Genomic DNA, 14190 nt, shown 5'->3' with positions numbered 1-14190 from the left:
GCCAGTCTGATGCGGATATCACATAATCATACGGATGAGGCTGCTGACCTTCAGCTTCCTCCTGGCGTTGAACTTCCTCAGCTGCTCCACCGTTTCTGGCAGGTGGATCTTGTAGGCATACCTGTCCCTCTCCTAAAGACACAGAACACACACACACACACACACACACACACAGGTGTAAATACCTGCATAAACAATTTGCAAGCAAAAACATAGGCATAAACACCCAGAACACACAGATGTAAGCACCACACCCTTACACCCACCCACACACACACATTTCAGTAGTTACATAAGATAGATGTGTGAGCAGCGCTGCGGTTCTGTGCAGAAGGAAGTGGTGTTTTAAAAGAACAATTGGCCTTGAGTCAGCATCAGTAACAAAGTAGGGCAGTGGGTCTAAAAGTGACTCTCAACCTGTGATGCTGCCAAGGTTCACTTCAGCAAAATAACAACATTTCTAAATGCTTTGTATGATCACAAAAGTGGGCCTGCAAGCACAATAAGCTGCTACAATCTAGGGTGAGAAATAAAAGGGTTTGTTATTTTTTTTCTTTTTTTTATTAAAAATCTAATATTGGCCAGTCAAGTTTGCCCACTTCCGATATGATGGATATGATGCAGTTTGTTTGTTTACATATTTATAGTATAACTGATTAATATTGTCTATGGGAAGGTCTTAACCTGAATTGATTTTAATGTATCATTTTCATCAGATTCCACGATTTATCGGATTTATTATTATTAGTAGTAGTAGTGTGTGTGTGTGTGTGTGTGTGTGTGTGTGTGTGTTCTTGCCTTAAGCCAGGGGTGGTTGAGGGCCTCATAGACGGTGATTCTCTCAGCAGGATCCAGCATCAGCATGCGTCTCACCAGGTCCTTGGCGCTCTCCGAGATGTGGCTCCACTGGCGGGGGTTCATCTAGACAAAAACGCACACACACACACACACACACCGGCACACGCACACAGGCACACACAGGTGCAGAAGGACAAACACAGACGCTCTCAGATGGATGTAGGGAATCAACAACCGCGATCACTGCAGTTGCCGTTGCCATGGCCACCAGGTTGGGGCTAATCAAGGTTGTAGGTGAAAAGGAAATGGACTTTTCTGTGTGCGTATGCCTGTTTTATCTACCATCAGTAAATCTTATCCGCTTTTCCTGTCTACATTGGGTAGAAGGGTGACAGAACAGGTAAGTTGACTGTTCAAAAAAATGTACGAAATTTGAAGATGGACTTTTTTGCTTGTTTGCCTGAAGGTCTGAAGCATTCTACCAGTAGAATGGGGTTGGGATGGGCATTTATTTTCATCAACTGCTGTAAAATTATGCCCTGCTTTTGCCAAGCAGATAGAAGTGAGGTGTCCTATCTGGAGCAACATGAATGCCAGAGAAACAGCGAGCCAAAATAAGCCTAATTAAGAGCTTACTACTTTCAAAGTGTGGCATGTGGTCATCAATTTACATAACCACATAATGATAATCCAGCACCAAGCAGAACATTCAGACTTTTGGTTGAAAACAAAACTGCTGTACCTTTGCAGAGAATTAAACAAGCCTTGAAGCTCTGTACCTTCTGCTGATCCTACCTGCTCATGCATCGCCTCCGACTGAATGTTGCATTTTTTAAAATGAGAGGATTTATTACGTAACCGCTAATCATTCTGATGTGCTCGCTCAACATCAAAAGAGGAACGACTATGAACAGAGGGAACAGTGAAAATGGTTCAAAACAGGCATTAATTAATTAGGGCCGTATCAAATCAAAGCCAGATTGGAGAGAGGGGCAAAGACAAGAAAGGGATTTTGCACAATAACCTGGGCAAATGAAAAATGACCAATTGCAAGATTTTATCAACGTCGCTCAACGATCTCTTTGAAATGATCCAATTCCTTAATGATTCCCTTTTCACTTCCTCTCTTATATATTCCCTTTATACTGTAGAACCCCAAAAAGTCTGAAAAGGAGTGAATTTAAATTCTGCTACCATTCCCAAATTAGAATGAACGAAAGAATATTATTAACACTTCATACCATAACACTTCATTAGTCACAATACCTGTGACTCCAAAATGACTCAAGCCTCCAAAACTGTACACATATCAGATAACTTGAGACTGCGGGGTGGTGATGTGACGCAGTGAGGAGAGTGTGTGTTCTTGGGGAGGCGAGTGTGTTTCGTTCAGTTCTCCGCGGCATGGGAGCGCATTCCTTGTACTTGAAGCGCATTGCAGCATCGCGACAAAGAGAAACTAGACAGACTGTGGAAATGCAGCCCCGCTTCCGATCTTCTTTTCGGTCTTCTCCCTGACGTTGCCGTGCTCGCTACGCTGCTAGTGATGAATGTATGTGTACACCGATAGATAGACAAACAGACACAAATAGACACGACAGACAGATACACTTCTAGAGACACTGAGGGCGTTTTGTAAATCAACTACTACCTTGTATTTCCCCTTAATAATAGCCTCAAACAGGCGCTCCTTGGTGCCGTAGAAAGGCAGGCAGCCGGAGAGGAGGATGAAGAGGATGACTCCGCATCCCCACACATCCACTGGCTTGCCGTACGGCTCCCGCTTCACCACCTCCGGGGCCATGAAGTGGGGCGTGCCAACCCGACCTGAAGGGAGAGGGCAGAGAGCGGTTTCTAGAGAGTGTAGCCAGAAAACTGGTGGGGAATCGTGTAGCGGAGCGTGAATGAAAAATGAGACATGCTGCTCTGTATCTGGAGCTAACTGGTGTAACATGGTTACACAGTTAAAAGGGTGGAAGGGCAGGAAGTTGTGTGCATGCATATCTACACTGAAATGTTTTCTTGGTGTGAGGAACAAGGGACAAAGAGCAAACTGTCCTACTGTACCTCCAGCTACTAAGCCAGACTCTCCCAGTTGTATCGCCACTCCGAAGCCTCCCAGCTTGACCGGAGCGGAGTTCTCCTTGGAGGCCAGCAGCACACAGTGGGGCTACAGAGAAATGAAAAGGCAAAGGGGTGTAAAGACAAGCGCAACGGTGGTTTTAAAGTCCTGTGTAGGTCAGTGGGTTACGCGTGGCACACACACTTGCAGGGTTAGCGGTTTGACTCCCAATGGGACCATGATACTGTAAGATGCTTTGGATAAAAGCAGCCACCAACTGGTAAATGCTACGTGACTGTTTTCTTTTTTACAGACAGAAAGAAAAAAACATACTATGCTGATTGCAATTACTGAGCAGAGCATTGCTTTTGCTCTTTCTGTGCAAAGGTGCAAATTCCCATATCATGCTCATGACGGCTATTCAACCTCTACCTCTTTCTAACTGACTCAACTGACTTCACCTACAACCACAGCTTTATCATGAAGCCGCTGCAGAAAAAAAAAAAAAAAAAACTATGCTTCATAATAGTTTCAGTTAACATTTCCGGGATATTAGTGGTTTGGTGAAATGCATGAATCTTCTTCTGCCTCGACAGTTCTGGAAGACATCGTTTAAGGGGTTGAATCCTATGCAACTAATTAGGACATGGAATGTTTTTAACAGAGTCTCCTTTTTTTAAGTAACAAAAAATAAATAAAATAAAGGTAAGTGTAAGAAATGTAGAAATCTATTGTTTGCTTATCTGCAAATTACAATCCTGGCAATACTTGGTGTGAAACTGACAGCTTGAGAAACTAAGCTGTTTAAAAAGGAGGGCTGGACAGAGAGGTGCGTGAGAAAAGCTAACTACAGGTGGATGATGGACAGATTAAGATACAGAGAAGTGTGAGGGAGGAAGTAGCAGATGTGTATAGTCTACAGTCCATTGTATGTCTTGCACTGTTTATACGGTAAGTGAGGCTCTGTTGTCCTTATTCCATGTGTGTCAGTATGTGCTGGGTGCGAATGTTTCTTCACCTATGTCACCAAGACCAATTGCTGTTCATTTATCATTTTTGGTGATTAAAGTGACCTGATTGTCAGGGGAAGAGTGCGGTGGGAGTGCTGAGAAAAGAGCTGTATGACAGGGTGATGCTCAGGAACAGGGTGTGTGTGTGTGTGTGTGTGTGGTGGGCTCATTTCCTGTCACGACACTTTCGCCCACTTATGCACTTCCCCTCTAATGGGGAGATGGAGGAGGGGGGGCGGGTAGAGGAGGTTGGCTGATGGCAGCACACAGCTGTGGACTGAGGCGGTGAAAGCTTTGAGACAGACAGAGAGAGAGAGAGAGAGAGAGAGAGAGAGAGAGAGAGAGAGAGAGGGAGAGACAGACGGACAGACGGAGAGGCAAAGAAACCAAGAACAGCAGACAAAACAGTCACGTCTGGGAGAGAAAGAGACTGGAGAGGGTGAGAAAAAGCTTTAGATTAAAAAAAAAAAAAAAAAAAAAAAGAGGAGACAAGGACCGATACAGAAAAAGGACCCAGCGCCAAGCAAAGAACGGGACAAGAGAGCTGCTAGATAATAAAGGACCCTGGGAAGAGCAAACACTGTCAAAAGGATGTGAAAAGAAAGAACTCAGGAGGATTTATGCTTCACAATTTTACCTCACTGCAAACAACAAGGACTGTGGTTTTATCATATTTTCTAATTTATGTCATTTCAATTTCGTTTAACCCGGCGGGTCACAAATTATTATTTCCAAAAGACGGCCTTACTTTGTGAACATCTTGCTGCCAGTTTGATGGAGGAAAATAACACACTCTCAGTCACTGTGTTCTCACACACACGTTTCTGTGCATTCCCACACATTTAAACTACAGCTGGGCTGAATCTCCTACGGAAGGAATTTGGATGGTGAGTGGTTCTGCCTTAATCCAAACATCTGTGAGTAGCAGTGTGTGTGTGTGTGTCTGTGTGTGTGAGAACATGCGTGCACATCTACATTCACACTTAGTCTTGCATGTCAAACCGTGGAGTTCATGTTTTCATGTTAAATTAGCATGAAAATGTCAATTGGTCATGGCTCCAGCCCCCACCGGGAAAATACATCCCTTGGCAATTTGTACATTTTCCCATCATTTTCTGTACCTTTTGGTTGGAGCTCCTGTTTTGCAGGGTGCTGCACAATTTTTCAGGGTGCTGTACTAAATTACTGCAATTTCCATTCCAGTATTATGTGTGTGACCTCTTAAACTGCAGCCCACATATCGCCCACCTGCCGCTGCCTCTGCATTATCGCTCATTTGATAACTGCAGGTTCAAATTCAAGCCACACCATTTCCTTCTTGTATTTCATGCTGGCTGTTTTTTCAAATGTATTTGTTCAGTCACTATTCTAATGTGGTTAACAACTAACATTTGTGTTTTCTTATTTCTCCTTCTCAGAGCTTAATATTCAAATCGCCCTGAAGACGCCACTCCCCGGACACCATGACTTCTCTCTCCTCTGCCTCCTCTTACACTTTTACTCTTTCCCCTCCCACATCTCCGCTCTCCACTTCTCCTCTCCCCATTTCGACCACATCATCCCTCCCCTCTTCCTCCTACTTCTCTATCTCCATCTCTTCCCCCTCCTCCACCGCCCCCTTCCTGAACCAGACTGTGTGTTCATTTGATGACGAGGCGCTCCGTGTGCCGCTGGCGGTCCTCTACTCCCTGTTCTTCCTCTTTGGCCTGGTGGGTAACCTCCTCGCCCTGTGGGTCTTCCTCTTCCTCCACACAAGCCGCAACTCCGTGCGGGTGCTCCTCATCAACTGCGCCGTGGCCGACCTGGTCCTCTTGGCGTGTCTGCCCTTCAGGGTCTTCTACCACGTTAACGGAAACCGCTGGGTCCTGGGATCCCTCGCCTGCAAGTTGGTGGGGAATCTGTTTTATATGAACATGTACATCAGTATAACGTTACTGGGGCTGATCAGCCTGGACCGGTACGTGAGGCTAAAGGGGCGAAGCGGAGCGCGGAGGGGCGTGATGAGGAGGTTGTGGGGGCGCGGTGGCGCGTGGAGCTGGGTGGCGTGCGGGACGTTGTGGGGGCTGTCGCTGGCGGCGATGGTGCCCATGTTCGCCACGGCGGAGGGCAACGAGGAAGAGGGCAAATGCTTCCAGTACAAGCAGCGGCGCGGCGCCAAGGGGAAGGCCTACTTCAACGGGACGCTGGTGCTTCTGTTCTGGGTCGTCTTCGTCATGCTGATGGTCTCCTACGGGAAGATCGCCACCCGACTGCTGAGGGTGTCCCGGGACAAGCCGGACCTGCCCAATGCACAGCGGTATGGACGGACCGCCAAGAAGTCCTTCTTCGTCCTGTTCCTGTTCACCGTCTGCTTCGGGCCTTACCACGCCTTCCGCCCCGTCTACATCCTCTCCCAGCTCAGCCAGTCGTTCTCTTGTGATTACTTGCGCCTGGTGGACCGGACCAACGAGGTCATGCTGTTATTCTCCGCCTTCAACAGCTGTCTGGATCCTGTCATGTACTTTCTGTTGTCTGGATCTGTGCGCAAAACCGCCCTGCGCGTGCTCGGGAACCGGCTTGGCAACCGACTCCACTTCCTTAACGACGCAACGTCCAACAGCTCGACGATGGATTTCCGAAGGCCCTCTCTGACTATGACACCTAACCACACCATAAACCCCTCCTTCACCCCCAGAAACAGCATCTGCCTCATGAACTCCACCCTCCACCGCACAGGACTGGTCCTGCCTCTTTCTACTGGCCAACAATGATCACATTAATGTCTGTTATGGTCTGACTACCTGCCCCCCCCCCCCACACACACACACACACCTGGACTAACATGGCTCCTCACTAGGCCTGAACACTGGAAACATAAATAACATCTGACATTTCTAACACAGATGAGATTGGCTGGCTACTTGTATGTCAAATGAGAGTCATGAGTTCAAATCTCCTTTCAAATTTGGGAATGTATTAACGATTACATATTTTACATTTCTAGACCTACCTGGGGCAAAAAATAAACATGGATTTTATCTACGTGTTTCAGCTATTCCTACTGGGTTATCTTCTAAACATCTGTGCATATGGGAATCATTGTTTAAATTCTAGTTCTCTGCCTGACAGCAAAATACTGACAACACAATGTCACCTATCACACAGAGGGACATGGACTCCATCTACCTTGATAGGTCTCTAAAAACATGTGGCATATGTGTTTTTACTAATAATCTCTATCAGAGAGGATGTTATATTGTGTCTGAAAGAAATACATGTCGACTGAAAAAGTGTATAATTGCTAACTGGTTAAATAAAAGACTGAGTATGTATCAGGTGAACGATGGTGAAAAAAAGCAACACATTTTGCCCTTTTTTGGTAGAAAGGAACATTACAAGAAAATAAATTTGTAGGACTACTTAGGAGAAAATAAACAGATGCACAGAGAGTCAGAGCTAACAATATGCCCTCTGCTTCTTCTCACTCACACACACACACACACACACACACACACACACACACACACACACACACACACACACACACACACGCACACACAGACACTCACCACGTCAAATAAGGTGCCTCATGGGTGTGGTTTGTCACACAGGACTAAACAATAAGCAAGTTTAGACAATCACAGGAGATCATTTAAAAGTCAATTTAGCATATCTTTCTGACAGACAACTTACCATACACTATCTGAATTTCCCTGACTGTGTTAAGAATTATTTGCAACTACTATTTCACCTAGGTCTGACACACCAGCAATGCTGAGTGCAAACACCCTCGCTCCCACGTGCATCACACACCGATTTACAACCCACAGAAAAAAAAGTGACAGACAGCTATTAGCTTTATGCTGCACGCAAAAAATGGCGCTCTTGATCTCTTCGGGGACTGGGTTGCCAAATGGGCCAAGTCAGCCTGAACTAATGGAGCAGGATGGCTGGTGTGTGGATCAGGGGCCTGTGTCAGGATCGCTCCATCTGGTCTGCTCGTGTCTGTCGCCTGCGTTAGATGGCTAATCCCGTAGTAATCACTGGTTGACGCTAATCCGACTGTAAGCTCAACTAACAAACGTTACCGAACCAATCCGGAGTCTGACATGCAATAGAACCTAATACCAATCATAGGGGTTCACTATAGTTGTGGTCCTTGGAGGGTTTCCAGGTGGTCCCCAGTAAATAGAAAACCTGTTTAATGTAACTGTTACTCAATTCACTAGAACTTAGCACATTGAGAGAATGTATAAAGATAGCTATTCTGATAAACGGTTTCATGTTTTCCCGTTACCTCCCCACCTACAGTACAGACAGACCAGCAACACCTTCACAGATGGGGGTTTCTGGAACAATCCTTGATATAAAAATGTTTGAGAACCACTGTGGTCTGGTGTCAATTAACTTCCCAAAGCGAGGCCCCAGGGGTTTCCAGGGGTCCTTGATGAGATTCCAAGGGGTCCCCCAACATATGAGCAATACTTAAACTTCATTATCATTTCACATTCATTATTATTTCACTTTGTACAAATTACCACGATGAGACAAAGTGCAAGTATGACTGAGCATACCCCTCCCCACCTACAGTCTAGACAGTTACGCAATTCTATACTAAATCTACAATACTAAATGCCAAAAGTTTCTCACATGGGCTTGCTTGGGACAAAACCTTATAAATAGGGGTTGTTGGTCTAATTTGCATCCATTTGTTGGTCCTCAAAATGAAAAGATTTGGGAGCCCTTATGTTTACTCAGCTTTGTTTTGACTTAACTACTGATATTCATTGCTAATAATAAGCTAAAGTGGGAAGAGTTTTCTTACTTAACCAGTTGTGCCTGTTGTTGCTGTTTTAGGATGCCATTAATTAACTGTAAGATTTACGAATAAACAGGATCCGATGTAACTATCCCTTACTACTGATGCATACTGTTTAGTGTGAGTGCCTATGTAGAAACCAGGCGTGGATGTTAGAGGAATTACACTAATCAGATCGATACACCTACAATACCCTGACATTGGACCAAAACTTAGGCTGAAAAACAATTAAGAAAATAAAAAAGAATCAAGTATTTATTACAACAATAATAACTAAAATCCACTGGGGCAGTGTGTGGGTCGAGTGCCTTCAAATGCACATAGAGAAATGTTCCTGAATATTCTGACTGCCTCATGTGGATGCTCAACTGAAAATATTAGTAATGCTTTATACTGCCGTTCCCTTTCTCTGCTATTACAGTCAAAATTCGACAGAGATGGTTTTCTTTTGCCACCAGTTGGTGTGTTTGCAGTGCTTGTGACCAGAGAGGCATAGATGTGGTTTGACAGCAGGGTTGCATGGGTTGACAACTAGCAGGTCTGTGTGTTTCGACGGTCTAGTCTGAGACACGGGGCAAGAGTCTCACCTTCACATCGCGGTGAATCACATTGTTGTCGTGACAGTATCGAAGCGCCTCCAAAATCTGTCTCATGTAGTGGCTGGATGGAAAGAAAAAGAGGTGGAGAGAGAACGAGAACGAGAGAGAGAGAGAGAGAGCAGAGACAGACAGTGGGGAGATCATTTAGGGCACCCACAAAGCATTGTTTATTTCAAGTGTTATTAATATTTCAAATGTTTCATCCACAATTCCCAGACCTTATTGGGGCTGATACTGAACTGAGGCCAACAGAATTTGCTGTGTGTGTGTGTGTGTGTGTGTGTGTACCTGGCCACTGCTTCACTGTAGACAAACCCAGCATCGGCTCTCTTGACAATCTCAAAACACAGGTCTGCTCCGTCCATACTGAGAGAGAGAGAGAGAGAGAGAGAGACAGAGAGAGAGAGAGAGGATGTTAATATCAAGTATAGACAGCAACAGGAAAAGCGACAACAGTTTATAAAAGAACAGATGAACTAGCAACTCTCAAAATAGCATTTAAAAGAGAGCACATAAAACGATACTCAACAGGGGAGCAATTTTATGACCAATTGTCACAGGCATTAACACAGAGGCACTTTATTTTCATTATGGCATTTTTCAGCCAGTAAAATCCGCAGGGAAGCTTTCAGAGGATATGGGATGCAGACTTACAACGCAAAATCCATGTGGAGAATACAAATTAACCAGGCGAGTTGATTAAGAAAATGATATTTACAATAAAGGCCTGCGGGAGTAGTGGAGATGTTCCCTGATTCTCAAATGCCTCCTGTGGATTTTATATTGATCAGTAATGCTTTAGATTACAGCTTCCTCTCTTCATTATTACAGTGTAATTAGGCAGGACCACAATCTAACTAATCTGACATAAATGGTTTTGTTGCTGCCAGTTGGCCTATCATTCACTTGCCCTCGATTTAACACCTTTGGTGAGATTGTTGAGTTTGGATGCATCTTGAGATAAATATCAATGTAAACGGGTTAAATATCTGAGCTTCCTCTTCAACGACTCATAACTTACCACACATTAGATTTTGCTGCTGTCAAGGCCCCTAATAATACTGTAATTATTGAAATGAGGGAGCTGTTAGTGTTAGCGACGGGGTGTGAAATTACCACCAGGCACCAGCCAACTGCTGGTAAATTTAGACTGCGGCTGTTAAGTTTGCCTTCTCTTCCAGCCACTTCAGCAGGTAACCACTCATCATCTAGAAGTTATTTTCTACTCTGAAAATCATATTAAGCTGGTAAAATAGTGATAGTGGCCCTGTGTGTTTGGGAATTGATCTGCCGCTGTGGCAAAGTGGAAGAAAAAGTCGTTCCCTGCCCTGGTTGGGACTACACACACACACACACACACACACACACACACACAGAAGACCATATCCAAATAACAGTGCTTACATGTCTGATTACATTCACAATACGACATACAGCTTCTGCAGCACAGACTTACAACTCGAACACCATGTAGAGCATGCCATCGGAGCTGTAGGTCTCCAGCAGCTCCACGATGTGGGGGTGTTTCAGCATGTGGCAGATACTGGCCTCCCGCTTCAGGTCTGGGATTGACAGGCAGGGAGATAAAAATTACACAGGGACAGAGTGAGACATGATTCACACCTAACAATTAGCATCTCATACCAAGGTAATTATAGTTCAGTTCCTGTTCTTTCTTTTTCATTGGGTGCTTGTTGGTTTTGGTGTTTATTTTCCCCCCATATATGCTCAGTTTTAGTTTAGTTTGGACATTTCAACGGAATGTGTCAGCGTGTAGGCAATACAGAAAATTTGTCTCTGCATGGGCATAGCAGGTATCAATGTATTAATGTAGTTTTGACAGTTGAGCCCATTTATTGATAAAGAAATTGATCTAAGGCAGTCAAAAGACACACATTTTCATGTGATTACAGTTAGCTGGAGGCAGTACTTTCAGTTTTTTAACTTTTTTTTATAGTTCAGTACTATTAAAATCTCTTCTTGGCTATTTTTACATGTATTGGTTAGTGTTAGTATAGAGTTAACTGTAATAACCTTATTTCATAAATTTACAAACTGTCAGTGGAAAGACTTCAAATACTTCAGATGCACATATGAACCTAAACTGAAAAAATACAGCCTCAAAAGGGGCATGATCTGTGAAATTGTATCCATTTTGGGAAAAGCCTTAAGTTCATCAATTCTTACAAAATGTAGAGGATCCAGTCTGTAAAAGCCGGCTTCATTTATTTGTCCTTTAAAACGTAGCATCAGTGGTTTTAGTTTTTGGCTCCAAATCATTTTGTAGTAGTTGTCACTTTCCCACCCCCAAATGAAGGATGTATCTGTATTTTGGAAGGAAAGTCTTCCATTGCATCTATCCATCCTTATGTTTAATCTCAAGTCGCACATGTGCTTCATTATAATTTAGATAAAGTAGAATACATTTATTTTAGGCGCATATGCTACTAAATGTAAGCACTGAAGAACTGGTATGAATTTGTGTTATTTCCCCCCCAAATATAATATGGAGCGCTATGAACAGATGTGGTGGGAAGTTCTAGGGAAGAATTATTAATGCACAGAAGGCTTTCTCGAACACCAATTTCAACTGATGAAAGTGGACAGAAGGAGAGACAGAAAGAGAGAGAAAAATATAATACATAGCTCACATCTGGATCATCTTCATCAACATCATCTCTCTCATTATCACCACATCCACACCCATCTCAAGTACAATCACAACAAAACTTGGGAGCTGCAACACCTGCCTTGCTCAGAGCGGATGAATGGCACGCGCCTTTAATTTGTTTCTTTTTTGGAGAGGGGGGTTTTAGAGGGGCGGGAGGCGGCTTGCTGAGAACGCGCCGAGCACGCACACGCCGGTGTACACTGTCCGTTCAGCTCAAACCAAATGACCTGTGTGTGAGAAAACTCCCCGAGGTTCATTTGGGAAGTCTAGACAGCGGCGCCTCGGCCCGAGATCCTCATTTGCGGTTGGCCCGGCGGTTTGTTAAATCCTCTCACGTCGCGAGTTAAGGAGATGAAAACCGATCAGGACACGCACAGCATGCCACCCAGTGCGCTCTGTCCTCCTCTCACACCTGCCCCGACGGTAGCTGCCATGCCTCCACTGCACCACCAGAGGGAGGTGTGGAGCACTTTATTGGGTCTCCACACACAGACACACACACACACACACAAGGAGGCCATTCTTCAAAGATCCTCTGAGAGAGCAAGGTGAGTTCTGACAGCCTGTGCAGACAGATAAGCAAGATAGCAAAGCAGTATCTAACAGAAAGACTGAGATGCTGTACAGGCAACACACTAGCCTCCAATTGAATCCTCCCATGTCTCTGCTATTGAAAAGGCATCATATTGCTCACATCTGGATCATCCTCATCAACATCCTCCCTCTCATTATCACCGCATCCACAATCCAACAAGACGGCTCTGCAGCTCTCCCCGTCTTCTGACTGTAAAGAAAATACTAAGGGGGAGAAAAAACAAAAAGGGGACTGACTTGCTTCTTTAAAGGAAAGGAAATGCAGAATAATAGATAGAAAGACAAACAAATAGCGAGACAAGCGGTCAGATGGAGAGACAGACTGCTGAGCTAGGTTGACAGACACAATGAGCTGTTGTTGAGCTCCTCTCTCCATAAAAACCTCATTTACACACTCCACTCCCCATCTGCAAGTCTACTGATCTCCGCGTGTGTGTGTGTGTGTGTGTGTGTGTGTGTGTGTGTGTGTGTGTGTGGGTGTGTGTGCTCGTCGTGTCGTGACAGACCAGTATCATTATGCAACACACAGAAACGACGCTGTGTCCCTACTACAGAGCCCCCATTCTCTTCTTCCTGCTCTTTCATTATTCCTCTCCTTTTCACTTTATGCTCGTTCTCGGCTCCGTCTCATCGAGAAATCTATTCTTGAACTCAACAATGCTGCCCAGTATCCGGACGGCGATGGGGAAACCGCTCAGACGGATGGGGGGGGGGGGGGGGGACCAGAGAAGACTAGAGCAATCCCGCTGAAACCAATGCCGCTCATTGGGCCCATTCCAAACCAATTCCTAAATGGGAAAGCTAGGCTTGAGTAGGCCTACTTGTGATGCGAACGATAAATAATTTTGCACTGAACTTATGTTACTTGATAGCTTGGGGAAAAAAATATCTTGTCAGCTGTATCCAGTGCATGTTTCATGACTCTCGGACAGAGCCAGCTTACTGAAAACGCGTTGGCCATGAACTGGAGTTAGTTTGTCCTCATTGAGAACTTCTCATTGAGTGGAGGCGTTTGCAGAGACGATTTACATTCCCTATACATTTACCATCTACATATATACTTGCAATACCTATATATTTAACTCACAAAACTGCAAATTGCACTATTCTATCTCTTCTCTTGAAAATTAGATACCACTAAAGCTCTAATGTTGATTGAGTGCGCTCACTATTTCATTCTCTCCATCCATCCTTATTAAGTTCTTTTAGAAATCCAGTGACTCACTCATTCTGCTGCTTTTACTCAACACTCCCAAACTCTTAATTATGCTATCAATCTTTTGTCCTTCTAATGCTTACTCACACACACACACACGCGCACACACACACACATACAGATAGAACTACAAATGCTTGTTACTCGGCTTGTAGCTCAGTCCAGCCTGTAGTTTCTGCCTTCTTTTCTCCCCTTCTCTCTCACATTTGTGCTGAGCCAGACTCTTTCTTAATAAGCCGAGGTATGTGGTCTCAGGAAACCACTCTGCAAATCTGGCCGCGCTCCAGTTCTCTACCTTGGCACCTTGAGTGGCCACTTGCTCGTTTCCTCTCTCGTGACTTTTTAAAATGTCAGAAATATGGGTGGGGGAAGAAAAAAAAAAAAAAGATACTTTTCCTCCATGCTTACCCTAATCCAATTGCGATTTATATGCACGGGGGCT

The 14190-nt window shown here is 44.5% G+C and overlaps 2 protein-coding genes across 2 annotated transcripts in view; one reads left to right on the top strand and one right to left on the bottom strand.

The window, feature by feature from the left end:
- The window catches only part of LOC139930572 (peripheral plasma membrane protein CASK-like), a 45590-nt gene that overhangs the window by 18660 nt on the left and 12740 nt on the right, over positions 1–14190 (bottom strand). Inside the window, exons 3-9 of the mRNA XM_078291096.1 lie at positions 10724–10829; positions 9556–9633; positions 9256–9328; positions 2866–2968; positions 2447–2625; positions 799–921; positions 49–132 (exon numbers count right to left, since the gene is read on the bottom strand). Coding sequence (XP_078147222.1) covers positions 49–132; positions 799–921; positions 2447–2625; positions 2866–2968; positions 9256–9328; positions 9556–9633; positions 10724–10829 — 746 coding nt within the window. The remainder of the gene's footprint in view (positions 1–48; positions 133–798; positions 922–2446; positions 2626–2865; positions 2969–9255; positions 9329–9555; positions 9634–10723; positions 10830–14190) is intronic.
- On the top strand, positions 4505–7182 carry LOC139930573 (putative G-protein coupled receptor 34). The gene is made up of 2 exons (XM_071923782.2): positions 4505–4757; positions 5289–7182. Exon 2 carries the CDS (start codon positions 5334–5336, stop codon positions 6618–6620), a length of 1287 nt encoding a protein of 428 aa, XP_071779883.1. The 5' UTR covers positions 4505–4757; positions 5289–5333; the 3' UTR covers positions 6621–7182.

This window comes from Centroberyx gerrardi, chromosome 21 (assembly GCF_048128805.1).
Source record: "Centroberyx gerrardi isolate f3 chromosome 21, fCenGer3.hap1.cur.20231027, whole genome shotgun sequence".
In the NCBI taxonomy this organism is placed as follows: Eukaryota; Metazoa; Chordata; class Actinopteri; order Beryciformes; family Berycidae; genus Centroberyx; species Centroberyx gerrardi.
This window is presented reverse-complemented; position numbering and strand designations above follow the sequence as displayed.